Here is a 25,763-nt window from a genome sequence, read left to right on the forward strand (position 1 = left end):
CCTCTTCCCGCCTTCTTGCGAGCTCCACCTCCTCACCCCATACTGGATCCAGTTAGTGTTTCCTACTAGAATGCTAATTGATCTTGTTGGCTTTATCTTGTGTCTTATGCAAGTAACCATAGTCTCCCAGAAGTCAGCATGGCACAGCATACAGACTCGTGTTCTCTCCACGCTCTCTGCCATGCTACCTGTGCCCTGTTGATACAGGTGTCCATTTAGGGCTGAGCACTCACTTGGGAGTCAGAGCCCATGGAACGAGAGCTACAGATGATTGTAAACAGCCATGTGGGTGCTAGGAATGAAACCCGGGTCCTCTGGAAGAACAGACGGTGCTCTTAACCACTGAGCCATCTCTCCAGCTCTCTTTTGTTACATTTTAAAACTAGATTTCAAAATAGTGGATTACCATAAGTTTGTGTGCGTATGTTATGTACATGTTGTATTTACACATTTAGCTTTAGTTAACCACCTCTTCTACACTTTCTTTTCCCATCCAATCCCTGTCTAAATCCCAGTATCCTTTGTTCCTATTATTTAACTATCGGAAGTTTTTTTTTTAAGGTTTTCATTCTCTCTCTCTCTCTCTTTCTTGCATTTATTTATTAGTGGAAACGGGTTAATGGATATCAGAGGAGAGTTTGCAGGACTTGGTTCTCTGTCCATCATGCCAGTTCTGGGGATCCAACTCAGGTCATCAGGCTTGGTGGCAAGAACCTTTATTTACCCATTGATCCATCTTGCTAATCTCTAAGATGTTTTGTTGTTTGTTGTTATGTGTATGTGTAGTTAAATAATATAAAATACACAGATCTTAAATATCCAGTTAATGAGTTTTGACAGTTGTATACTGCACCTATAAAACCACTCTGCAGAGGCTGGAAAAATGTCTTAGTGGTTAAAATCGCTTGCTGCTCTTGCAGATGACCAAGGTTCAATTCCTAGGTCCCTGCTTGGCTACACACAAGCATCTGTAACTTCTTTTCCAGCAGATCCAGTGACCTCGCCTGGCCATCACAGGCACCAGAGACATTTGTCATGCCTATACATACATTCAGGCAAATTAAATTTTTTATCTTATGTGCATTGGTGTTTTACCTGCGTATATGTATAAGAGTTGTCTGGTCCCCGAGAACTGGAGTTGCAGACAGTTGTGCTGCTATACAGGTCCTCTGGAAGAGCAGCCAGTACCCTTAACTGCCGAGCCATCTCTGCAGCCCCTTGGTTTTATTCTTAAACTACATGTAATTATGTAGAGAGACAGGCACCTACTGAGCCATCTCACTGGTCCAGTAATTTTTTTAACATATTACTTTTGAGCAGTTTGCTCTTCGTACATGAATGAGCCTGGGAAACTTTTCCAGAAATTTACCACAGGGTAAGTCAGTGTTCTTAGTACCAAAATTGTCTTGTTTGTATTCTCCCTAACTGACATCCATTGTAAAGGAGAAGGTGAGAGCTGAGGTGATTGTCTCCTGTAATGCTGTACTTAGGACCCATGGCTAATCTGAGACACATAGCAGGCTCCTGTCTCCAAACAGAGAGGCTGGGGAGACGGATGGTGAATATGAGTCTGCCTTCTCTCTGAGTATTCCCTATCTGATGTACTCCCTTTGCGCCATTGCTTTGCAGTTGTTTATAGGGTTGATAGAAGAATGTATTATCTCACTGTTTTCTGGAAGGTACTGATGTGGCAGTCAAAAACTGATGGGAACTGTATAGTATTCTCTATGAAAGAAGTAGTTGAATCTTGATGTCCAGTCGCCCCCCTGCTTTATCATGTTTCTTCATGCTCCCAGCAGCTGCTTGTTTGCAGCTTTGAGCCCCGAGTATCTCAGAAGATCCTCTGCCTTAGAAATTGTGCTTTTCTAAAAACCAGGATGCACTGTGCAATATGTACAAATAGTTTACAGGGTGCTCGTATGGGCTCTACTGGGAGCTTCAGGTATTTGCTTTGTTCTAGTCACTGTTGCATATGAAATAATCTTTTTTTGTTTCTTCTGCCAAAAGTAAAATCTCCCAACTCCTTAATTTCTTCTTTATGCCAAATAAACCATCAGAAGGGAAATTACTTCCATGCCTTGTACTGGCTAAAGTCATTCTCACTTTAAACCTTTTTTTTAAATTTGGTGCATTTGTGTATACAAGCAACCAAGCACAAGTGTATTTGCACAAGTGCTGTGCCCGTGTAGTGCAAAGGCCAGGGCACATCAAGTACCAGGGAGCTTGTCTGACTCTACCCATCAACACTAGAATGGGCATGTGCAGCCCTGGCTGGCCTAGCACTCATGTATACACCAGGTTGGCTTCAAATTTATACAGATCCACCTGTCTGCCTCCTGAGTGCTGGGATTAAACATAGACTGCCACACAACTTCTGGCTCATGCCTGGTATTTTGATTTCTTTGTTTTAATTGGGGTTCTGAGTATTTGAACTCAGGATCTCATGCTTACACAGTAAGTGTTCTTACTCGATAAGTCCCTGCTGTTCTTCCTTTTCAGTATTTTTTAAAAATTAATAAATTGACTTGCCCTTAAGTTGTAATTTCATTTTTGTATCCATTCCCCCCACCCCGCCATCTGCCATGAAGTTTTATTGCTAGGAATTACCTTAATTAAAGGTTATTTTAAGGCAGATGGTAGTGGTGCACACCTTTAATTCTAGCACTTGAGAGGCAGAGAAAGGCGGATCTCTGAGTTCAAGGCCAGCCTGGTCTACAGAGTGAGTTCCAGACCAGCCAGAGCTGCATAGTAAGACCCTGTCTTGAAAAAATAGCAACAAAAAAGGTTATTTTGAAGAACAAAAGAATGCTTTACCCTAAGAAGAAGTTTTATTGAAAGTACTAAGATAGAAATATTTTATAAGCCAGGCACATACTTTGAATCACAGCACTTAGGAGGCTGACACAGGAGAACTATTATTGCAAGTTCAGAACAAGCCTGGAAGAGAGGAAGCAGGAATGTGAGCCAGACAGTGTCACTACCAGGAATGGTAGCACTTAGGACATGGAGGCAGGTCATCCTTGGCTGCATGGTGATTGCCAGACCCACCTAAACTAAGATTTTTAACAGACAAACAAACAAACAAAAGCCACGTACGGGGGCAGAAGAAGGGAGGAGAAATGGGTCTGTATTTATTGTGTCTTTGGGGTTAGTAACTCTCTCAAACCTCTCATAATTAGCATGTCCTGTAATCTGTTGTTTCCTGCATATGTGTGTCTGTTAGTACAGAGTTCTCTTGCTGTTTTTGAAACAATGAGAATGCTTGGGAGATGATAAGGAGACTTGAAACAGTTTTAATTGGAGGCCGAACTTAAATGAGGAATGCTTAAATAAGGAAATAACATAAAATTGTCTTTTGTAAGGGGTTGACAAACATATTATGCTTGTTAAATATATGTATAAACTGCTTTCGGAGCCACTGTGCCTGTGATGGCCAGTGCCAACAGGATATTCTCCATCAGACATTTTTAGTATAACTAAATGTCTGGTTTTCATACTTGCTCCTTACAGTGTGTGTTATCAGAGAAGACAGTCACGGAGCAGCATGAGAAATGCAGAAGTGCTGCCTGCAGCATTAGTTACAGCGCACTGTTTGCTACTTACATTGGGTGTTTCTCTACTTTCTTGAAACAATTTTTAGAGATTTGGTTGTTGTTATTTTATACTAAAATAGCATGCATGCCTACTTTTACAAAAGTAGCTGTACAAACTGAAAAAATTACACTTTTTTGTTTTATTTCTTCTTTTTTTTTGTCTTTGTTTTTCGAGACAGGGTTTTTCTGTAGCTTTGGAGCTTTCCTGGAACTCAATCTGGAACACCACCACCCAGCCTTGTTTTATTTCTTGAGACAGGTCTCACAAGTAGCCCTGGCTGTCCTGGAACTAGCTCTTGTAGACCAGACTGGTCTTGAACTCAGAGATCTACCTGCCTCTGCCTCCTGAGTGCTGGGATTAAAGGCATGCGCCACCATCACATGGCACCTGTGCTTGTTTTTTTATAACTGGCGTAGAAAGCTAAATGGTCCCACAGTAAGATTAATTTCGTTGGGGTTTTTAGGAAAGTATTCCCAGAAGGAATATTCTTTTATTTAAAGGTAAATACTCTGACTTTGTGGGAGATGAAGTGAGCCTACCCACAGCCTGTGGTGCTGAGCTTCACTGGTACCTTAAAGAACATTGAGGCTTAGGCTTGACTTACCAGACAGGACAGAGTAATACAGAAACTCCGCAGGGCCAGCAAGGTGGTTCAGGAGGCTCAGCAGGAAAAGGTACTGGCTGCCAGGCATGATGCCCTGCTTTCTATCCCTGAATCCCATGTGGTGACCAGAGAACCAACTCCTCCTACAAGTCACATTCTAACCTTCACCCAATGCTGTGCCATAGACACACACACACATACAATTTAAAAAATTTTAAAGCTAGTCATGTGTAAAGCTGGGCAGTGGTGGCGCACACCTTTAATCCCAGCACTCGGGAGGCAGAGGCAGGAGGATCTCTGTGAGTTCGAGGCCAGTCTGGTCTACAAGAGCTAGTTCCAGGACAGGCTCCAGAGCTACAGAGAAACCTTGTCTCAAAAAAAGAAAAAAAAAAAAGCTAGGCATGTGTAAACATGACATTATAGAAACAAAGTCTCTTATATAGCCAAGGATAAGAAACACCTTGTGGGTTATAACTTTCTATAGAATGTTGCTGGGTGGTGGTGGCGTGCGCCTTTAATCCCAGCACTTGAGAGGTAGAATCAAGTGAATCTTTGTGAGTTCAAGGCCAGGCTGGTCAAAGCTACAGAGAAACCCTGCTTCAAAAAACAAAAAACAAAACAAAAAAATTAAAAAAGAAGAAGAAGAATGTAAGTGAAGACTGTACCTTCATCTCCTGACACTCAGACAGAAACTATAATCACACAGAATAATCACACAGAAACTATATTAATTATAACACTGTGTGGCCAATGGTTTAGGTGTACTCCTACCTGGTTCTTATATCTTATATTGATCCATTTCTATTAATCTGTATATCTCCATGAGGCTGTGTCTTACTGGGAAGATTCTAGCATCTTTCTCCTTTGGCAGCAACATGGCATCTTCTTGACTCCACCTTCTTTATCCCTGCATTCAGTTTAGTTTTCCTGCCTAGCTCTGTTCTGCCCTGCCATAGACCAAAGTAGCTTCTTTATTAACCAATGGTAATAAAACATATTCACAGCATACAGAGGGAAATCCCACATCAATAGAAGCCTGTAACACGCATCAGTTAATCAGTATATCTAGAACAGTATTTTATTTCTCTCATCTAGATGGCATTGGGCATATTCAAGGTGGGGTGTCCATATACAATACCTTCTTCCCCTCCCCCTCCTGCCCAGTTGAAATATAAAAGGCTCAAGGGGCCCTCCTCCTTCAGCTCCAGCCTTCCAAGTGCTGAGAATACAGAAATACCAGAATGCCCAGCTGTCAACTTTTTTTTTTTTCTTTTTGGAGACAGGGTCTATCTGTGTACTCCAAGCTGTCCTGGAACTAACTATATAGACCAGGCTGGCCGCTGTCTCCCAAGTGCTGGGATTGGGATTATAGATGTGTACCACTATGCTCAAAATGAAGGAGTTTTTATCTCTGTAGGCAAACTAGGTCTCTAACAGCTGCTCAGGAGCTGCTACCAGGCAGAGCTGCTACCAACAGTAACCTTGCAGGCAGTTTAGCTTGTATCCGATGAGGCTACGTGTGCTGCTCTGGAGACTTTGGGGTCTGACCCTTTAAATTGATTTGAAGGATAAGAAAATGTGTGATTGACAACTTTCTGGAAGCATTGCTAATCATTTACTTATTTAGCTCAGATTGTAAAGCCATACTGGGAATAAATGTGATTGAATTAAGGAAAAAAGAAACTATTCGGGATCAAAATATACTCAGTGATCCCTGTAAGAGGTAGCATTTATGAGCATTCTTGGTGCTGAGAGAGTTTGAGCTCAGCAGTGAAGATGTGGATCTATCTATAGAGCATCTTCTTAGATCACTTTGGGGATCTACAGGATATTTCCCGGGCAGTGACAGTATGTGAGGAGAAGCCACCCTAGTCATATATAATCTATGTCCTTGGGAGGCGGTAGATCGACTGAACCTAACAGTGAATAGCAAAGCTAAGATTTTCTCCTGCTCCAGGAAGATATTCAATCTTTTTGGAGGACAGATGGTTAGAAAGTTCTTCTCTTGTAGTGCACTTTCAGCTGTATGAAAGGAAGAATGGAAGCTGCTGTACTGCTGGGTAATTGAGCTGCTTTGATAGTCTGTATCTTGAAGCTGGTAACAATTTTGTGGTTTGTCCTAGCTGTTGGAGATAGTTCTCCCTTTTGTTAAAGAAGGGTGTTTCTGGTGATGAATAGAGCTTTATGATACATTATTTAGAAAGAATCTAGTGATTTAAATAATACAGCTGGAAATATGAGCAGATTCTGTAGCTAACAGCATATAAAGTGCCAAGAGAACTCAGAATTCATCTTGAATTGCTTTAGAACTGAACTCGAGTGACTATCAAAATAATTATGCTGAGGAAAATTGCCTAGACAGTGTGATTTTATTTCTGTGAAATTCTAGAAAATCCATGTAGCTACTGATGTTGTTCAGTGGTAGAATATGTGCTTAGCACTAGTGCAGTCTGGGTTTGGTCTGCAGCACCCCATCACCAGTATCTAGAAAATACAGTTTAATTTGATGGGAGGCAGACCAGATCTGGCCAGGGGTGGTGGAGAGAGAGGGAGAACTATGAAATTAAGAAGATAAGAAAAGAAAGCTAGGTGGGGTTAATACACACTTTTAAACCCAGCACTCAGAGGCAGAGGCAGTAGGATCTCTGTGAGTTCAAGGCCTGCTCTACAGAGTGAATTCCAGGACGGCCAGGACCAAAGAGAAACCCTGCCTCAAAAATAAATAAATAAATAAATAAATAAATAAATAAATAAAATTAGTTAAAGATAAAATAAAAGAAGTTAATCCAAGGGTGGTGTTTACCAGAGGAATTTTTTCTAGGTTGTAGGGAAACTGCTGGCGTGTGTGTGTGTGTGTGTGTGTGTGTGTGTGAGTGAGTGTGAGTGTGTGAAGCTATACCTCTCATCTGTTGCCTTTGGTATTTCTCAGGAGCCCATAGAAACTGCTGTGTCCTCTGCAGAACATGTCTAACAGTCACACTACTCAGGAGACTCTGGAGATAATGAAAGAATCAGAAAAAAAACTGGTGGAAGAATCTGTAAGCAAAAACAAATTTATAACTAAAACTCCAAGTAAGGAAGAAGTTGAGAGAGAGGGTGAAGATACTGGTCTGCGCCAGGAGACGCAGGTAAGGAGCGCGTGCGTGCTGTCTGTAGTCCTTTAGCTCCAAGAGAAGCAGAAAATGGTTGGAATCTGTCGGTTTCTGGTGTGAGCTCTCCAGAAACTTAGCCCGGAGCCAGGCATAGTCTTGCACCGTTGTGTCCTAGTTTGCTTTTGGTTGCTGTGATAAAACATTTAACAAAAAGCAATTGAGGAGGAAAGGGTCTATCTCAGCGCACAGGTTACATGTATTGTTGAGGAAGGCTTCAGCAGTACCTCAAACAGAAACCGTGGGCTTGTGAAAGAAGGCTGCATCCTGACTCTCAGTGTTGTTCTTAGCCCAGGCCTGCCTGCCTAGAGATGGCACCGTCCACAGTGGACTGGGCCCTCCTCCCTGAGGTAGCAATTAAGAAAATGCCTCAAGCCTGCCTTTAATCCTAGTGTACGTACAAAGACAGAGGCAAATGGATCTCTTGAGTTTGAGGCCATTATGATCTACATAGAGAGTTTTAGACAGTCATGGTGAATAAGACAGAACAAAACAAACAAAATCAAAGACAAAGAAGAAAGGAAAATTTCTCACATGGCCACTGATCAGTCTGATGAAGGTAATTCTTCAATTGATATCCTTGTCCCAAGTGACTCTAGGTCTGAGTCAAGCTGGTGCCCACTGTGACAGTTTACAGTCCCTTAGGAAGTGAGTTCAGGGTCATCCTTGGCTATCTAGCAAGTTTAGGGCCAGGCTACCTGAAACCTTGTCTTTCAGAAAAAAAAGAAAACCACCCTGTATAATCACAGAGTCCATGATGAAATCAAAAGAAGACAACGAAATCCCAATCTGTTTGAACCCAAGTTCACTGACTTTTAGTATGTTTGCTGCATTTTCCTCTAATTCTAACCTGTACCTTTGCTGTACACGAGGAAGCTCCCCAACTTTCTTGAGGCATATCATTCAATACTCACCTTAATATAATTTGGATTGCTTCCTTGTACACAAAAAAGGAATAGTTTCTAAAGTGGTTTAAGAAAGTAGCATAACCAACCATAAACTTTATATATAGGTACAAAAATTAAAAATGGCCAGCACAGCATTCTCTTACATCAAAGCAGGCTTCCAGGTGTTCTTCTGAGTTTCCTCAGGCAGACCCATTCTTCTCCTCTCTTACGATCCAGGAGGAAACTTCTCACCCTGTGGCCTGAGCATACAACTAAGTAGCCTTGTTTAGTTTGCTTCCCTGCTAGAGACAGCAGGTCACATGTTGATTGCTGGTGGTAGCACAGACTGCTTTGGTGCTGTCTGAAGCCTGTCTGAGGTTCTGACTGCTAAGCTTTCTTCTGTCAAAAGCACACTGAGCTCAGTGCTGGGAACCTGGTGGGAAGAAGGGGATGTAGGAGAGGGTCTGTCTTCTGTTTTCTTTATTAATATAGCAAGTTTAAGCTGGCAGAGCCCATGGTCCTGGAGCTCCTGGCACCATTGTTTGCCGTTATCAACATGGTATCCTCTACTTTAGTGATTCTCAGCCTTCCTAATGCTGCAACCCTTTAATACAGTTCCTCATGTTGTGGTGACCCCAACCACAAAATTATTTTGTTGCTACTTCATAATTGTAATTTTGCTACTGTTATGAATATTAATGTAAATATCTGTTATGCAGGAGATCTGATAGGTGACTTCAAAGGGGTTGTGACCCACAGATTGAGAACTATTGCTCTACCCCAAAGGGAGGGGATCTACTGCATCTCTGGCAGCATCCCCAAGCAATGAGAAGATACAGGTGTTATCTCCACCAGACCCCCCCACACACACTGAGATACACAGTGCACTCTCCTGGGCCAGACCATGGGGTAGCTGTACTCCACTGAGCACAAGGGACAACCTACACTTGGATTTTTTATTTATTTGCTTATTTATTTTTAGTGTTTTTTGTTGTTGTTTGTTTTGTGTTTTGGACAGAGTTTCTCTGTGTAGCTCTGACTGTCCTGCAACTCACTCTGCAGACCATGCTGGCCTCAGACTCATATCCATCTGCCTCTGGCTCCTGAGTGCTTGGATTAAAGGCGTGTGCCACCACTGCCCGGACTATTTTTAGTGCTTTTAAAACAGGATTTCCTGTAGTTCAAGCTGACCTTCAAACTTGATATGTAGTCGAGTCTAAGCTTGAAGTTCACCTTTCAAAGTGCTAGGATTACAACTTGTGTTGCTACCATGCCCAGAACCATCTTGATACACAGATAGATATATGGATAGACAGATACAGATCTAGCTAGATCGCTTAGTGTTTTGTCTATGTGTTTGTCCTCATACTGTACTGTGTCTTCAGAGGCCAGAAGAAGTCATTGGGTCCTCTAGGACTGGAGTTAAACATAGTTGTTAGTGTCCATGTGCATGCTGGAAACTGAACCTGGGTCTTCTACAAGAGCAGCAAGTACTCATAACTGTCAGCCCATCTCTTTAGTCCCATCAGTGATAGTTTTTGCTTTTAAAGTTTGAGATTTTTATTTATGTGTATACATGTTTTGCCTCTGTGTATGTCTATGCACCATATGTGTTCAGTGGCTGTGGTGTTGGATCTGCTACAGGCAGTTGTGAGTCACTTGCTGTAACCAGTGCTATTAATATTAACATGAGCCATGTCTCCAGCCCTACCAATGATATTTTTTAACTATCAAAAAATAAATTACTGCTGGCCATAGTAGCACATGCCTTTAGTCACACTCATTCAGGAAACAAGAGAGGCAGATCTCTGTGAGTTCAGGGCCAGCCTACTGTGCATATTAAATTCCAACCAAGCCAGGGCTTGTGAGACCTACATAGTGAGATCCCATCTCACTACTAACTGAACATGGTACACACCTGTATTCCCAGCATTTAAAGAGTAGACACAGAAGGATCAGGCTGGCCTGTCCAGGCTATGTATGACACACTGCCTTAAAACAAATAAAAAGTTGCATATAAACACATTTACCAAGTCATAAGAGGCTGGTGAAATGGTTCAGTGGTTAAAGGCATTTGCCACAAAGCTGGTCTACAGAGTGAGTTCCAGGACAGTCACAGGATACCGGGCTGGCCTTGAATTCACAGCAGTCCGCCTGCCTCTGCCTGGAATTAAAGACTTGTAGCACCATGCCCAGCTTATTCAGATTCTGAGCCTTGTCTAGCTAGCCTGTTAAAGAGCTCTTTTCTCTGTGGTTACTCTAGTTTTCTTCTGTTACACAAGCTCAGTTTCTGTGAATCCTTCGTTTCATGCCCAAGGGTGAGACTAGTCTTTTATTATAAGCCTGCGAGATAAACATTGACTCTGTGAAAAGCCTGATTAAAACTGGAATTTCAGTTTAGAAGGTCTAGAAACTCAAAGCATAATTTTTCAAGACAACTTAATTCACATAGGCCTTACCTCCTTTAAATATTAAAGCAACAGCAACATAAAGGGACAAATTAAAGTCCGACAACTCCCTAAGGTTCTTGTTCTCCAGCTGTCTGCTCTTCTGTTGTCTTCCCTGTTAGTTTGCCAGATCTGTGTCCTGGATGCTTTTCTCTCTATTTTCTTATATGTGTCGATTGTCATTCCCCACCCATCCTTCCAGAGTATGTGGAGACAGTGTGCCACAGTTCCAAATGTACTCCAGCCTCCATTGATACCAAGAATGAATTTTAAATATTTGGGACAGATACACGATGAGTGTTTAATTATATGCTGTCAAGATTACATGAAAGATAATAATTAAATGAACTATTAGATCCGAGTTATTTGTTTTTAGGAGACAATTATCTTTTGAACTCCTGTTGTGTATACTTCTTAAAGATAGACAGTAAAGAAAGAGCATTTTAGGTTTTATATTTCCGAGGAGGCACTCTTCTGGTTAAAAAAATATCTGTATCTTGATAATACAAATAGTTTGTAGGGTTGAAGACCTGCTCCCCTTCTCACCTGGCTCCTTTTGCTCCATCTGTTGGAGCTCTTGTTCCTTTTACAGAGTCTTTGCTCTTGTTACACACTTGGATCCCTTAGCAGTTCCTTAGGACGCCCTCTGTCCTCTTCTGGTTTTCAACATGGCACATGGTTTTTCAACAGCAGTGAAAACACCTTCCTCTCCTCCCGCTTCTCTCTCCCCTCTTTCTTCTGTGGTCTTCCCAGTGAACTGACCGGTGCTATCAAAGAAGTCCTTGTTCTCAGTTGAAGCTGAAAAGTTTAAAAGAGAAGAGGCTTTTTTATTTGGTCCATGTAACATGTATTTTGAGAATTGGTTATTAGGATTCAGAACAGATTTTACAGGGAGATTTTATGGTACAAAATGCGGGTTCTGAGATTCTTTTTAGAATGGGTAAGCTATTATGTTAACACACACTCAAGTGTGCTGTATTAATAACCAGCTGAGGATGGCCTCTTAATTGGACTTTCTGCCTTTATATTTATAATTCCTTTGGGTTCATCTGTTCTGCTGCTTTAGAAAAATGATTGTGAAATAAGGAACTGATTATATTAATTCTCTTCAAGCTCTCTGTGTATCTTACTGCCTGAGGCTAGGTCTCATATTCTCCATCATACGACTTAGCCCTTTAACTCCAGCTATTACTTCTAGCATTTTGTGCTTCAGTATTATTTGTTTCAGAAATGAGAATTGAGAAGTTCTAGGAAAGCATGCTTGTGTATATGCCTTCTCTGCCTGTTGCCTGATATTTGTTAGGCTTTAACCTGGGTTGCTCCATTATGGGAAGTAGATTCGTATGTTATTAGTAGAGATAGACACTTATACAAGTTGAAGGGCAGTTTAGCAGCACTTTAGAAAGATTGTAAAATGGACCATTGGTCTACTGTATTAATGGATAAACTCAAAGACATAGTCATTGTTTGTACTAATAAAAATTAGAAGCATCCTAATAGTATATATAATTAAAGAGGTTGGTAAAAATAAACTGTAGCATAGCCACACAATGGAAAAAACAAAAACCAATATATAGTCTGTGGAATGATATCATAAAGTTCAGCGTAGGGTATATAATTGATTTTTTTCAGTATATATATTTATAGTAAGTTTATACATATACAAGTCCATAGATAAATTTAAAAGAAATTCAGTACTGATAGACTATTGAGGAAGGAACCTGGTCAAGTATTTGCGGGGAAAATATGAAAGTACTCAGTATTTAACTGTTATACCTTTTGAATGTTCGTGCCATTTGTAAGTTTACCTCCTCGAAAGGGCAGTGGGAAGTACTGCTCTGTATTGTGGACTGCTCCTCCCCCGTCGTCGCAGCTGGCCTCGCCACTGACCAGTTCTCCCTCCACCCACCGTCCTATTTCTCCGCTTTGTGCTGCGGCAGAGTTGTTTAACTTGTAAAGAGGACAAGAGAAAGAGAAATCCTTACCTCACCAAGACCATGCTGATATTCCCGCCGCTATCTTATCTGACCTCCCCCATCTTCCAGCCTAACCCTTCCTCACATGCTCAGAAATCTTAGCAGGTACTTACTTGTTTGTTTGCCCTCACACCTGCTTCCCCATCATCCTTCCTCTTCCTTGGCTGATACCATACTCCATGTCCACGTTCGCTCCTCTTTGTTCTGGAGCTTATCATAAAAACACACCAAAAACGGGCCAGGGGGAATACATATGGAAGGAAGACTCTCCATTCCATTTCTGCAGCTACAGGGACAGATGTTCTGGGTATAGCAAAGTGGAACTCTAGATGTGTTGTCCTAGAAATATGTTACGGCTCAGCAGGCAAAAGTGCTCTAATTTTGATCTCTGAAACCCACATGGTAGAAGAACACAGACAACTGCAAGTTGTCCACTTACTGTCACTACATGTCATGGTGCTCATGTCCACACACACACACACACACATACACACACACACACACACTAAAATGTAATTTAAAAAATGTTAATGGGGCTGGAGAGACAAACAACTTAGCAGTTAAGAGCACTGGCTGATTTTCCAGGACCCAGGTTTCATTCTCATAATTCACATTGCAGCCCACAAATGTCTTCAAGTCTAGTTCTAAGGGATCTGATGCCCTCTCCTGGTGTCCATACATACTACACACACATGTGGTGCACAGACATACATGCAGGCAAAACACTTATACACATAAAAAAAAAAATCAAGGGGGCTGGAGAGATGGCTCAGAGGTTAAGAGCATTGCCTGCTCTTCCAAAGATCCTGAGTTCAATTCCCAGCAACCACATGGTGGCTCACAACCATCTGTAATGGGGTCTGGTGCCCTCTTCTGGTCTGCGGGCACACAGACAGACAGAATATTGTATACATAATAAATAAATAAATAAATATTTTAAAAAATCAAATTAAAACATTTTAAGAAATAAGAATGTTATACCTGGGTAAAGTTGCACACACCTGTAATTCCATTGCTTGAGAGGTTGAGGTAGGAGGAGTGAAATTCTGGGGTAGATTAGACTACTTAGTGGGACCCTGTCAAAAAAGAAATGGAGAGAGGGAGCTAGGGACATAGCTCACTTAGTAGAGTACCTGACCAGCATGCACATAGTTCTGAGTTTGATCTCCAGTGCTACATAAGCCAGGCATGGTAATGGATGCCGGTAGTTCAAGACCAGCCTAGGATACGTGAGACCCTGTCTCAAAATGAGAGAAAGACACTGGGGACTCATTTTTTATTTCCATTATGGATTAAATAGACTTCTGTGAGCAAGCTTTCAAGAAAAAGCATTTCATGCTCTGGCAGTGTATACAATCCGGAGAGGATTCCATGATTTGTCTAAGACTTCATTGATATACAAAATAACCTAGGAAATTATTACCATCTTTGTTTCATGGTGAATGGTGCTTTGAAAGTAGAGGGGGGTACAAAATCAATTCTGTATGGAGTTGGAATTGGACAACAACTACACCAAGTGATTTTCACCATAGTATAATGGCAGTTAAGACCAGTTAATAATTAGTGTGTTGTTGCTGTTGTTAATGTGCATTGCTTAGAAGTATTGATTTCCCCACCTTTCCTTTTTTTTTTTTTTTTTAAATCCTTTTCTAACAGAGGCGGACATCCAGCCATGGTCATGCCAGGAAAAGAGCCAAGGTGAGAGCTCTTTTTCCATCTCTTACTTTCTAACTTCATTTGTTACACATTTCATAAATGTATGTTTTGGTGGTGACTGGGTTCTCAAATTACATATAGGCAGAACTTTCTTGCCTGTCTTTTGTATCTCAGTCATGAGCGTCCATCACACACTGTGTGAACATAGTTGCATGTATTTTTTTGTTTGTTTTTCTAGACAAGGTTTCTCTGTGTAGCCCTGGCTGTCTTAGAACTCGCTCTGTGGACCAGGCTGGCCTGGAACTCAGCAGGGATCTGCCTGCCTCTGCCTCCCTTAAAGGCACATGCCACCACCGCTTGAATGTTCATACATATTTACATACATTTCCTACTGAAAAGTCTGGCTCTTTCCACTCCTATTCAGGCCTAGTCTATATCTGAACCTGAAACGATGCCTGAAAAAACTCCATGGAGCCCTGAGGGTATTTGGTATTGTTTATACTGACCTGCCGATTTCTCTTCTCACTCCTGGCTTCCCTAGGAGAATGGTTGTTTGTATGAGTTTTATTATTTACTAAATTCTCCCACAGGACAGCTAGAGGTACATAGTTAGAACCTTAAAAAAAAAACAACAAAACAAAACACTACTTATTAGAAACTGCACCAACAGAATCTAAGAAGGTATTTTCTAAATATTCACCAAAGAAATATATATGAACTGTATTTTTGATGTTTGTTATATTTTTCAGTCTAATTCCAAGCTCAAGTTGGTACGCAGTCTGGCAGTGTGTGAGGAATCCTCCACTCCATTTGCTGATGGGCCACTAGATGCCCAGGTAGGTCTTTTACAAGCCTGAGTATGACACATTTTGAGCCTGGCAGTTGTTGGGTAAAATGTAAGAGCAATTACAACATAGACATCGGACCTCGAAATCAAGGAAGAAAGTATGTTGTTTTGAGACGGGGTCTTACGTATTTAAGTTCACCTCAGACTCTTTATGTAGCCAGAGATGACATTGATACTTCAGCCACTACCTCCTATGCGTTAGAATTACAGACCCACACCACCAAGACTTGCGTGAAAGGATACTTTAAAGAAAAACTCTTTGGGATTGGAGAGATACATCAGCAAATAAAAGCACTGGCTGCTCTTCTAGAGGATCCTGTTTAGACTCCCAGCATCCACATGACAACTCACACCTGTCTGTAACTCCAGTTCCTGAGATTCTGACACCCTCACACAGACATACATGTAGGCAAAACACTAATGTACATAAAATAGAAATAAATCATAAAAGGAAAGAAAAGCTCTTATATTACATGGTGACAGTGGGCGGTGTGAGTCTTGGTATTTTGTTCATGTGACAGAGGACCCAGGACCTAAAGGTTTTCTTTCTGCCACACCCTTCCACTTCAGTGATCTACCTGTTACCATCCAGTTCTTTTTTTTTTTTTTTGGTTTTGTTTGTTTGTTTGTTTTTAGACAGGGTACCTCTGTATAGTCCTGGCTGTCTTGGAACTCACTCTGTAGACCAGGCTGGCCTTGAACTCACAGAGATCGACCTGCCTCTGCCTCCTGAGTGCTAGGATTAAAGGCGCACACCATCATCACTTGGCTTACCTTCCAGTTCTTACAAGTATAGCCAGTGCAGCAGTTTCAGCTGTGACATCCGACAGAAAATGGTTGCCCTCTGTTCACTTGGTGAAACAAAAATTCAATGTAATTAACAACATACACTCTTCTATAAGATTAAGTTTGGCATCCCTGCATATCAACATGTAGAAGAATGAAAATAGACCCATATCTATCACCATGCACAAAACTCAAATCCAAATGGATCAAAGACCTCAGCATAAAGCCAGCCACAGTGAACCTTATAGAAGAGAAAGTGAGAAGTACACTTGAACACATTGGCACAGGGAACCACTTCCTAAATAGAATCCCAGTAGCACAGACACTGAGAGAAACAATTAATAAATGGGACCTCCTGAAACTGAAAAGCTTCTGTAAAGCAAAGGACACAGTCAACAAGACAAAACGACAGCCTACAGAATGGGAAAAGGTCCTCACTAACCCCATATCAGACAGAAGTCTGATCTCCAAAATATACAGAGAACTCAAGAAATTGGACACCAAAAGATCACATAATCCAATAAAAAAAAATGGAGTACAGACCTAAACAGAGAACTCTCAACAGAGAAATCTAAAATGGAAGAAAGACACTTAAGGAAATGTTCAACATCCTTAGTCATCAGAGAAATGCAAATCAAAACAACTCTTGAGATTTCATCTTATACCTGTAAGAATGGCCAAGACCAAAAACACTGATGACAACTTATGCTGGAGAGGTTGTAGGGACAAGGGAACACTCCTACATTGCTGATGGGAGTGCAAGTTGGTGCAACCCCTTTGGATGTCAGTGTGGAGATTTCTCAGAAAATTAGGAAACAACCTTCCTCTCAAGACCCAATAATACCACTTTTGGGTATATATCCAAAGGATGCTCAATTGTGCCATAAGGACATGTGCTCAACTGTGTTCATATTAGCTTTGTTTGTCATAGCCAGAACCTGGAAACAACCTAAATGCCCCTTGAAGAATGGATAAGAAAAATGTGGTAAAGCCTGGTGGTGGAGGCGCACGCCTTTAATCCCAGCACTTGGGAGGCAGAGGCAGGTGGACCTCTGTGAGTTCGAGGCCAGCCTGGTCTACAAGAGCTAGTTCCAAGACAGGCTCCAAAAGCTACAGAGAAACCCTGTCTCGAAAAATCAAAAAAAAAAAAAAAGAAAAAAGAAAAAAGAAATGTAGTACATTTACACAATGGAGTATTACACAGCAGAAAAAGTAACAACAGCTTGAATTTTGCAGGAAAATGGATGGAGCTAGAAAACATTATTATTATCACATGTACTCACTCATGGGTGGTTTTTAAACATAAAGCAAAGAAACCAACCTACAAACCACAATCCCAGAGAACTTAGACAACAATGTGGACAGTAAGAGAGACTTACATAGATATAATATACATGGGAAGTAGAAAAAGACAAGATCTTCTGAGTAAATTGGGAGCATGGGGATCTGGGGGGAAGGGAAAGGCAGGGAAGGGAGCAGAGAAAAATGTAGAGCTCAATAAATATCAGTAAAAAAATGAAAAAAAGATTAAGTTTGGGCTGAGAAGATGACTCATTGGGTCTTTCGGGGCTCTATTGCTGTGAAGAGACACCATGACCACAGCTAAGGAAAGCATTTAATTGCAGCTTGCTTACAGTTTCAGAGGTTTAATCCATTGTCATCATGACAGGGAGCATGGCATAGCTGAGAGTTCTACGTTCAGATCCAAAGACAGCAGGAAGAGAGAGCCACTGAAACCTCAGTGCCCACTCCCAGATACTTTTTTCAACAAGGCCACACCTCCTAATCTTTTCAAATAGTGCTGCTCCCTGGCCACTAAACATTCAAATATATCAGTCTATGGTGTCCATTTTTATTCAAACCACCACATTGGCTAAAGCCTTGTCATGCAAGGACTTCATATGCCCAGTTTGAGATTTCCTGTGGTGAGATAAGAGGCAAAGAGTGAACAATTGCTGGAAGCTAAACACTAGATAGTTAGCATGGACACATCACTACACACAAGAAAGCACGGCTCAAGCAAGGGCCCTCTGGAAATAAGACTTTTCTTTTAGGCCACCAGCTCATAAAATATGACACAGTGACATATTTTATTAAATATGTCATATTTAATTATGAAAACTCGACCAGTAGTTTAGACTTGTTTCTGACTAGCTCTTATAACTTAAAATAACCTGTTTCTATTAATTTATATGCTGTGATATAACTCATGGCTTGTCAACTCCTCTCATACGTATCATGCTTCCTCTGCATCTGAGTGGCGACGCCTGGCATCTCCATCCTTCTTCCCAGTGTCCTCTATACCTGGATATGCTGCCTAGCTATTGGCCATTTACCCTTTTACTAAATCAGTAACAGTAACACATCTTCACAGTGTACAAAAAGATTATTCCACAAGAGACCTACACAAGTATATTGTGGCACACACACGCCCATACTGAAACACAGACACATTCCTTTGTGTGCACATACACACATAAAGGTTTAAAAAAAATGAAGGAAAGAAAAGATAAAGCTGACATCCTAAGATTTCTATTGTTATTTTGAGGGATTTAAAAAAAGAGTTGTTTTTTTTTTAAAAGAAATATTTATTAGCTGGGCGGTGGTGGCTCACACCTTTAATCTTAATCCCAGCACTCAGGAAGCAGAGGCAGTTGCATCTCTGTGAGTTTGAGGTCCCTGGTCTGCAGAGCAAGTCCAGGACAGCCAGAGCTACACAGTGAGTCGCTGTCTCAAAAAACAATAAACAAAGCAAAACAAAAAACAATATTTATTTTATATATGTGAATGTTTTGCCTGAATATATGTTTGCATCATGTCCATGCCCACAGAGGTCAGAAGAGGACATCAGATCCCCTGGATCTGGAGTTGCAGAGAGTTGTGAGCCACCATATGTGTGCTGGGAAATGAACCCAGGTTCTTGCCAGACCAACAAGTGCTCTTAATTAAGCTGAACCATTTTTAACACACCCACCAAAGGGTTTACATCTTTTTCCTTCTTTGATTCTATGTCACTTTCTTTTATGTAAGGATATTATCCATTTGCACATCAGCTGTCCATCGGACAAGGAGGAAGAAAAGTCCACAAAAGATGTCTCTGAGAAGGAAGATAAGGACAAAAGCAAAGAAAAGGTCCCAAGGAAGATGCTGTCCAGAGGTGAGGACTGTACCTCTCATCCAGATTAGCGCCTGAGCCACAATGTGCTCTCTTTCTCTCTACATCTCATTTTTTCAGGGGAAAGGTATTTTATTTTGTTTTTGTTTTGGGAGACTGTAGTCCTTGCTTATTGCTGCCCAGGGGCCAGCCTCCAGCAGCACAGGGCTCAAAGGGAAATCCACAACACCTGCATGTACTAGGATTTTTTTGTCTGAGGGGGTTAAGGGAAAAAGACATTCTCTTTTCTTTATTCTTTATTCTCTATTCTTCAATATTCTTTCTACTGTATACTTTTTTCTATAGTTTATATACCCCAACAAGCTTTTTCAAGCAATATAGGAATTACAATGTATTTACCTTCTATTTTTCAAATGAATGATTACAATGAATACAAGTTAAAAACAGCATGTTTTCCATATCCCTTAACATAATTAAACATTTTACATAGTACAGGTGAAAAAGAAATTATCACAAGAACCCCTGCACATTCATACCCAAGCAACTTGTTATAGATTAACCTTGTAGGCAGACAAGATAGTCTTCTCAGTCAGGTCTTTTACTGGCAGACTGTGTTTTGCAGTTACATAGAAAGGGCCAATTACTTTATTACTTATCTTATAAGGAATCTTAAAGGAATCACAAATCCAAACTTTTATATATGAAAAAGAATTAGTCAGCTCTACTTTAAACCTTTAGGGTGCACACCCAGTCATCAGTAGGAGATTAAGAGTGGAAATGGGTATAAGGAATTAATCATTGCCTATGGTCATCAACCAATCTTAGCAAGAAAAGTGCATCAGCTAGTAATAATTGGACTGTTTTGTTCTTGTTCCCTGACCTTAATGAGTTCCTCACTCAACCATGTGCCTTTCTAAAACTTAGATTGTCTTCTTCTTGGTTTTTTTTTTTTTTTGCCTCAAAACTACTTGACAAAAACATCTTAATCTAATATTTTCTCTTTTTGAAATCCAACTTTTTTAAAGATTTATGTGTCCCTCTAGGCCAGAAGAGGGCACCATATCTCTTTAGAGATGGTTATATGCCACCATGTGGTTGCTGGAAATTGAACTCAGGACCTCTGGAAGAGCAGCCAGGGCTCTTATCCTCTGAGCCATCTCTCCAGCCCTTAGTCTAATATTTTCAAAGCTTTGTTTCAGCTATTAATGCACTCCGAAAACTGTGAACATATCTCCCAACATTAATGTCAAAAGAATTTAAGCTAGCTGGACTACCAAAACTTAATTGTTTTTCTTTTCTTTTTTGGTTTTTTGAGACAGGGCTTTTCTGTAACTTTGGAGCCTGTCCTAGAACTTGCTCTGTAGACCAGGCTGACCTCAAACTCACAGAGATCCTTTTGTTTCTGCCTCCTGAGTGCTGGGATTAAAGATGTGTACCAACACCCCCATCCCCTGGGCTCAGTTGTTTTTCTTAATCATTAACCTAAGCCGCCATCTATAGGGCTCCTCAACAGAAACTCGTGTGTCACTTCCTTGTTTTATTTTTTATCATCATAACTATTTAAACTAACATTATTATTGTCAATTAAACAGTACAGTTTAAGAAGGACCATCTTCATAATAACCCACAGGTAAAAATGCCCAGTAGATCAGGATGTTTCCATGAGAAATACACTACATTGTAGGCAGTGGGAATCCCCCCCCACACACACACACCTATTCACACCATGCAGATACTAGAGAAAGATGGCAAACATGTAAAGGCACAGTAGAAGCAAAAAAGACATTCTGGAGTCTGTGGTCTCAGGGTCCTGCCTATCAGGGATTCACCTCTTGGTGGGCTGACATCCTGAAGTCAATTGCCACCTGCCACTCCTCCTACACAGCCCCTGGCATTGGATTCAGTGTGTAGACTAGGCTAGCCTTGAATTCATAGAGATCGGCCTGCCCCTGCCTCCCAGTGCTGAGTTAAAGGTGCCTGGCATCTTCAGTTTTTTATTCAAAAATTATATTTATTTTATGTGCATGCACACTTGGTACCCAAGTAGGCCAGAAGAGGGTGCCAGTTCTTCAGGGTTAGCTACAGAGAATAATGAGTCACCATGTAGGCACTGGAAATCAAACCCAAGTCATCTGGACAAGCATGCAGTGCTCTTTACTGTTGAGCTCTCTCTCCAGCTCCTTCTCTCTTAAATTTTGAGCCAGGGTCTCATGTAGCTTAGCCTGGCCTATAACTTGCTCTGTGGATGAAGATGACCTTTAATTTATGATCTCTCTGCCTTTACTTCCGGGATCCTGGGATTATGGTGTGTGCCACTATGCCTGGCTGTAATGTGGTGCTAGAGATAGAATTCATGGCTCTGCATGCTGGGCAGGCACTCCACCACTGTACTAAACTCCAGTTGTCTTTTACTTTTTATTTTGAGACAAAATCTCACCAAGTTTCCTTTGAATTTAGTGTGTAGTCCAGGCAGGCCTTGGGTTTTCCTGCCTCAACCTCCTGAGCATCTAGGATTACAAATCTACAGTTTTTTCTTTTCATTGTGACACCTTGGCACCGACTAGTTTTACTGGCCCAGAGGTTCCTGCTGATTTGGTTGCTTGAGGGCGCAATTAACAAGGTTAATTAACCTTTAATGAACTTGCCTCAGCTCTTACATAGAACAGAGAGATACTCTGCCAGCATTGACACTACCTAGGATAAGGCAGCGTTGTCAGTTGTGGTTTTGGTGATGCTCTGAGATAGATGATGATATGGATAATCATGATAGCGGTCTTCCAGATAACCTTTTCATGTTGGTTTGGGGATGGCTGCAGTGTTTTGTTTGTTTAGATGCAGGGTCTCAAATAATTTGGGCTGGCCTGAACATCTAATCCTTCTGCCTCAGTCTCCTGAGTACTGGGATTACCATACTCCAAGTTAAGTGGTGCTCGGGATCAAACCCAGGGCTTCATATGTGTTAAAATGAGCCCTTTACCAGCTACACCTCCAGCCCTGTAAATGTTTTATCATACAGGTATACTTCTACTTAGTAGACTCTGGCTTTAAACTTTGGGGTGGTAGCAAAAAGACAGAATCCATAAAAGCCATCACATTTGTGATGCAGCAAATGGCCCTGTGGGTAACAGTGTTTACAGTGCAGGTCAGCCCTGGCGTCCACCTAGAGGCGTAGAGGAGATGGTGCAAGAGTTGTGCTCTGGTCCCTATGCCTGGCATGTCTACTTGCGGACACACACTGTTCAGGTTTTGAAGAATTATATTTAACAAGTAAATCAAGCAACTTTGGGCTTAAAAAAATCATCTATATTGGACAAAGTCCCTGAGATTTTGGAAAATTCAACTATGACTGCTCTTACCTGTAATTTGTTTTTAGTAGGTAGAATAAAACCTGCTTTATTTTGGTCAGGAAACTTGACAAATGTTTATTAATGTTAAGTAGTATTTTAGTGTAATATTGATGTAATACACTAGCCCAAATTCTTCCATTCTTTCTTTTGTTGTAATGGGAGCTTTTTTTTGGGGGGGGGAGGCATATTTATGTGTACATGTTCATGTATGTAGAAGCCAGAGGTTGAAGTCAGGTGTCCCCTTCTATTGCCCTCTACCTTATTTTAATATTTTTATACATTTCTGTGTTTATTAATTGTGTGTGTGATGTATGTGTAGAAGTTAGGGACACCTTTTCAGGAGTTAGTTCTCTCCTTCCACTGTTTAAGTTCTGGGAATCAAATCCAGGTTACTAGCTATGGCAGTAAGCACCTTTACCACTGAGCCATCTAACTAGCCGCTCCACCTTATATTTTGAAACAGTCTCTACACTGAACTAGAACTGACTTAGGCAAACTGGCTGGCCAGTGAGTTGCACAGATTCACCTGTCTTCATTGTCCCAGCACCAACTCTTATGTGGGCGTTGGGGTTTGTAGTATGTCCACTGAGCTGTTTCCCTAGCCCATTATTTCTCCCCTTTTTTGCAATACTTGGAATTGAACCTAGGACCTTACACATACTAGATAAGTGCTTTCTCATAGCCCAGTCCATGATAGGAACTGTCACAGAGCTAGCAGGAAACATTATTCAAGATTTAATGCTGTGAGCTTGAAGTTTGATTCTGATTTCCTGTTCTTGTCATTTCTGTTTAGACATTGGCTTTTACTTGAAATTAGATACCGTGCAAGCAGTTTCATTTCTTTTAAATTTCTTTTGTTGTGATGGTTCTAGACTCCAGCCAAGAATATACTGACTCCACTGGAATAGATCTACATGAATTTCTTGTAAATACACTGAAAAAGAACCCAAGGTAATAACATGATTGATGTGATGGGGGAAAGGGATAGGGTAGGGATTGCAGAGCCCTTTCAAGCCAAATAGTTTTTCAACACTTATCTATTATTAGAATATAGAATGTTCATCTTTTCTTAATTCTTCTAAAATATAGTTTTATATTTTGAGGGATTCAGAATACTCACATTGAAATTTCTGTGTTTTGAAGAGTTGAGAAAAATTTTAAGAAGCGTACAATGACTAAGAAATTTGAAGACTTGAGTGTTCACTAGTTAAAAATCCCAAAGGAGTGAGCTAGTTGACTTGTACTGTTTTAAACCCTTGAATAACTGGGTCGGGTATAGAATAATGCCTATATTTGCAAGCACAAATTATGTGTTTATATTAATATGCTGCTAATAATTAGATTACTGATGTGAATGACAGAGTACATGGATAGGAAAGACATAGAAAGCTTGTACTTGAGTTGTGTTCTTTGCAGAACATTGGGCAGTTGAAGGAGGCTCTTCAGCCTCCGTGCTATGGCCATTGTTAAAGTTTGGATAGACCCCTCGGTTTTTGCGATGAACAAGTTGAGTTTCAGTCTTTTTAATATCTGCGGGAGAACTCTTTTTTGTTTGTTTGTTTGTTTGTTTTAATCTTGTTTAAACAGGGACAGAATGATGCTGCTAAAATTAGAACAGGAGATTCTGGAGTTTATCAATGACAACAAGTAAGTCGCTTTTCTGGAATATGCATTTAGAGGTGGGAGGGGACACTGGAAAGAAGCCTCGTACTGCTTCGGTAGAATCAGTCTGAATGGGTCAAACAGCGTGTGTATAAAAGCAGGTGAGGTTTTTATCAGTTATATAAATTTGAATGGTCACAGTCTCACTCCACTTCTCCCATTCCCTTTGACTAACAGCATCAGGTGGTGGCAGTCGGGCTTTAGGAGAGGTCATCCCTGGGTGGGAACGGGTGGGGTTACTAAAGACTGGGGCAGAATAATACTAAGAAAGACTTTTTGTTCTCACAAACTAAATACCTGTTTTTTTGTATGTCTGTTTCTCCTTTAAAAAAAATTCTCTACTCCAAACAAAACAAAACAAAAAAAGGCCAGACACTGGTAGTGCATGTCTTTAATCACAGCACTTGGGAGGTAGAGGCAGATGGATCTCTGTGAGTTTGAGGCCAACCTGGTTTACAAAGCAAGTTCCAGGACAACTAGGACTGTTAAACAGAGAAACCCTGTCTCAGGAAAAAAGAATCTACTCTAGACACTGTTGAGGAAAATTAGTTGCCTTCTCCTGTTATCTTTTACTTTTTATCCCCGGTACCCTTCAGTAACCAGTTCAAGAAGTTCCCTCAGATGACCTCCTATCACCGGATGCTATTACACCGGGTGGCTGCCTATTTTGGGATGGACCATAATGTTGATCAAACTGGGAAAGCTGTCATCATCAACAAAACCAGCAACACGAGAATGTAAGGGAGAAACTGTGGACCGGGAAGATTTCCATGGGACAGCTGCTGTGATAGAAGTGGAAGTTAGAAAGATGTCTCCTCCAGGGAGGGAAGGGTGTTTCGTTGATTCCTGCTTTCTGTGAGGTCTTAGAGACAGGTTCTGATTAGGACAGGACAGACACAGCTGTGAATGAAGCGTTGTTATATGCAGAGAGTGGGCATCATGTAGTGGTGCCCACCTGCCATCCTGGTTCTCAGGAAAGGTGTGGGGGCAGACGGATCAGCACTTCAGGAGCAGATTACAGAGATGCTGTCTCTGAAAAAGATGGTGGGGGAGAGAAGAGATTACACACAAAGACTCTTTTAAACCTTCGGGTGACTTTTTTGGATTCCTGACACCAAAAATCCTCTGAGTAGAGGATATGGAATTTAGAGAGCTGTGCCTAGGGGCTCTCCTCCTAACGTAAAGGTCTTTTTCTCCTTTCTTCCCACACTTCAGCCCTGAGCAGAGGTTCTCAGAACACATAAAAGATGAGAAGAACACAGAATTTCAACAGAGGTTCATTCTGAAGAGAGATGACGCCAGTGTGGACCGAGATGATAACCAGGTGAAGAATGGAAAGGGTGGGCCTAAAGAGACTGCAGTAAGAGAAACTGGGAAGGGAGGAGGGTTGTGGGGTGGAGAAAATTGAAAGTGTGTTAGAATGGAAACATACACAGAGCTGTTATCTGGATCTGGTGTTGGCTCACCCAAGGGTCTGACGACAGTTGTTGAGCTGTATGTACACCACCCTCGTAGCCCCAGAGAGACACAGTGCTCAGGCTTGCTGAGTGATCTCATTTGGCCTACAATTCTTTAGGTCTGCCACTTAACTTCTGACCACATTTCATTTTGTACAGCCTTGATCTAGCTGATTTCAGTGTTGTCTCCTCCCACCCCCAACACCTCCACTTGACCCCTAGACTTTACATTGAGA

At 41.2% G+C, this 25,763-nt stretch overlaps 1 protein-coding gene across 14 annotated transcripts in view; it reads left to right on the top strand.

The window, feature by feature from the left end:
* The window catches only part of R3hdm2 (R3H domain containing 2), a 124,151-nt gene that overhangs the window by 64,848 nt on the left and 33,540 nt on the right, over positions 1 to 25,763 (top strand). For all 14 annotated transcript variants that reach the window (XM_085683313.2, XM_085683312.2, XM_085683314.2 and 11 more), the window contains 8 exons: positions 7,128 to 7,326; positions 14,314 to 14,355; positions 15,063 to 15,149; positions 18,977 to 19,103; positions 23,281 to 23,359; positions 23,996 to 24,055; positions 24,667 to 24,807; positions 25,286 to 25,394. In XM_085683313.2, coding sequence (XP_085539439.2) covers positions 7,162 to 7,326; positions 14,314 to 14,355; positions 15,063 to 15,149; positions 18,977 to 19,103; positions 23,281 to 23,359; positions 23,996 to 24,055; positions 24,667 to 24,807; positions 25,286 to 25,394 — 810 coding nt within the window. In that variant the 5' untranslated portion in view covers positions 7,128 to 7,161. The remainder of the gene's footprint in view (positions 1 to 7,127; positions 7,327 to 14,313; positions 14,356 to 15,062; positions 15,150 to 18,976; positions 19,104 to 23,280; positions 23,360 to 23,995; positions 24,056 to 24,666; positions 24,808 to 25,285; positions 25,395 to 25,763) is intronic.

The sequence above is a fragment of the Myodes glareolus genome, chromosome 26 (assembly GCF_982192425.1).
Source record: "Myodes glareolus chromosome 26, mMyoGla1.1, whole genome shotgun sequence".
Lineage (NCBI taxonomy): Eukaryota > Metazoa > Chordata > Mammalia > Rodentia > Cricetidae > Myodes > Myodes glareolus.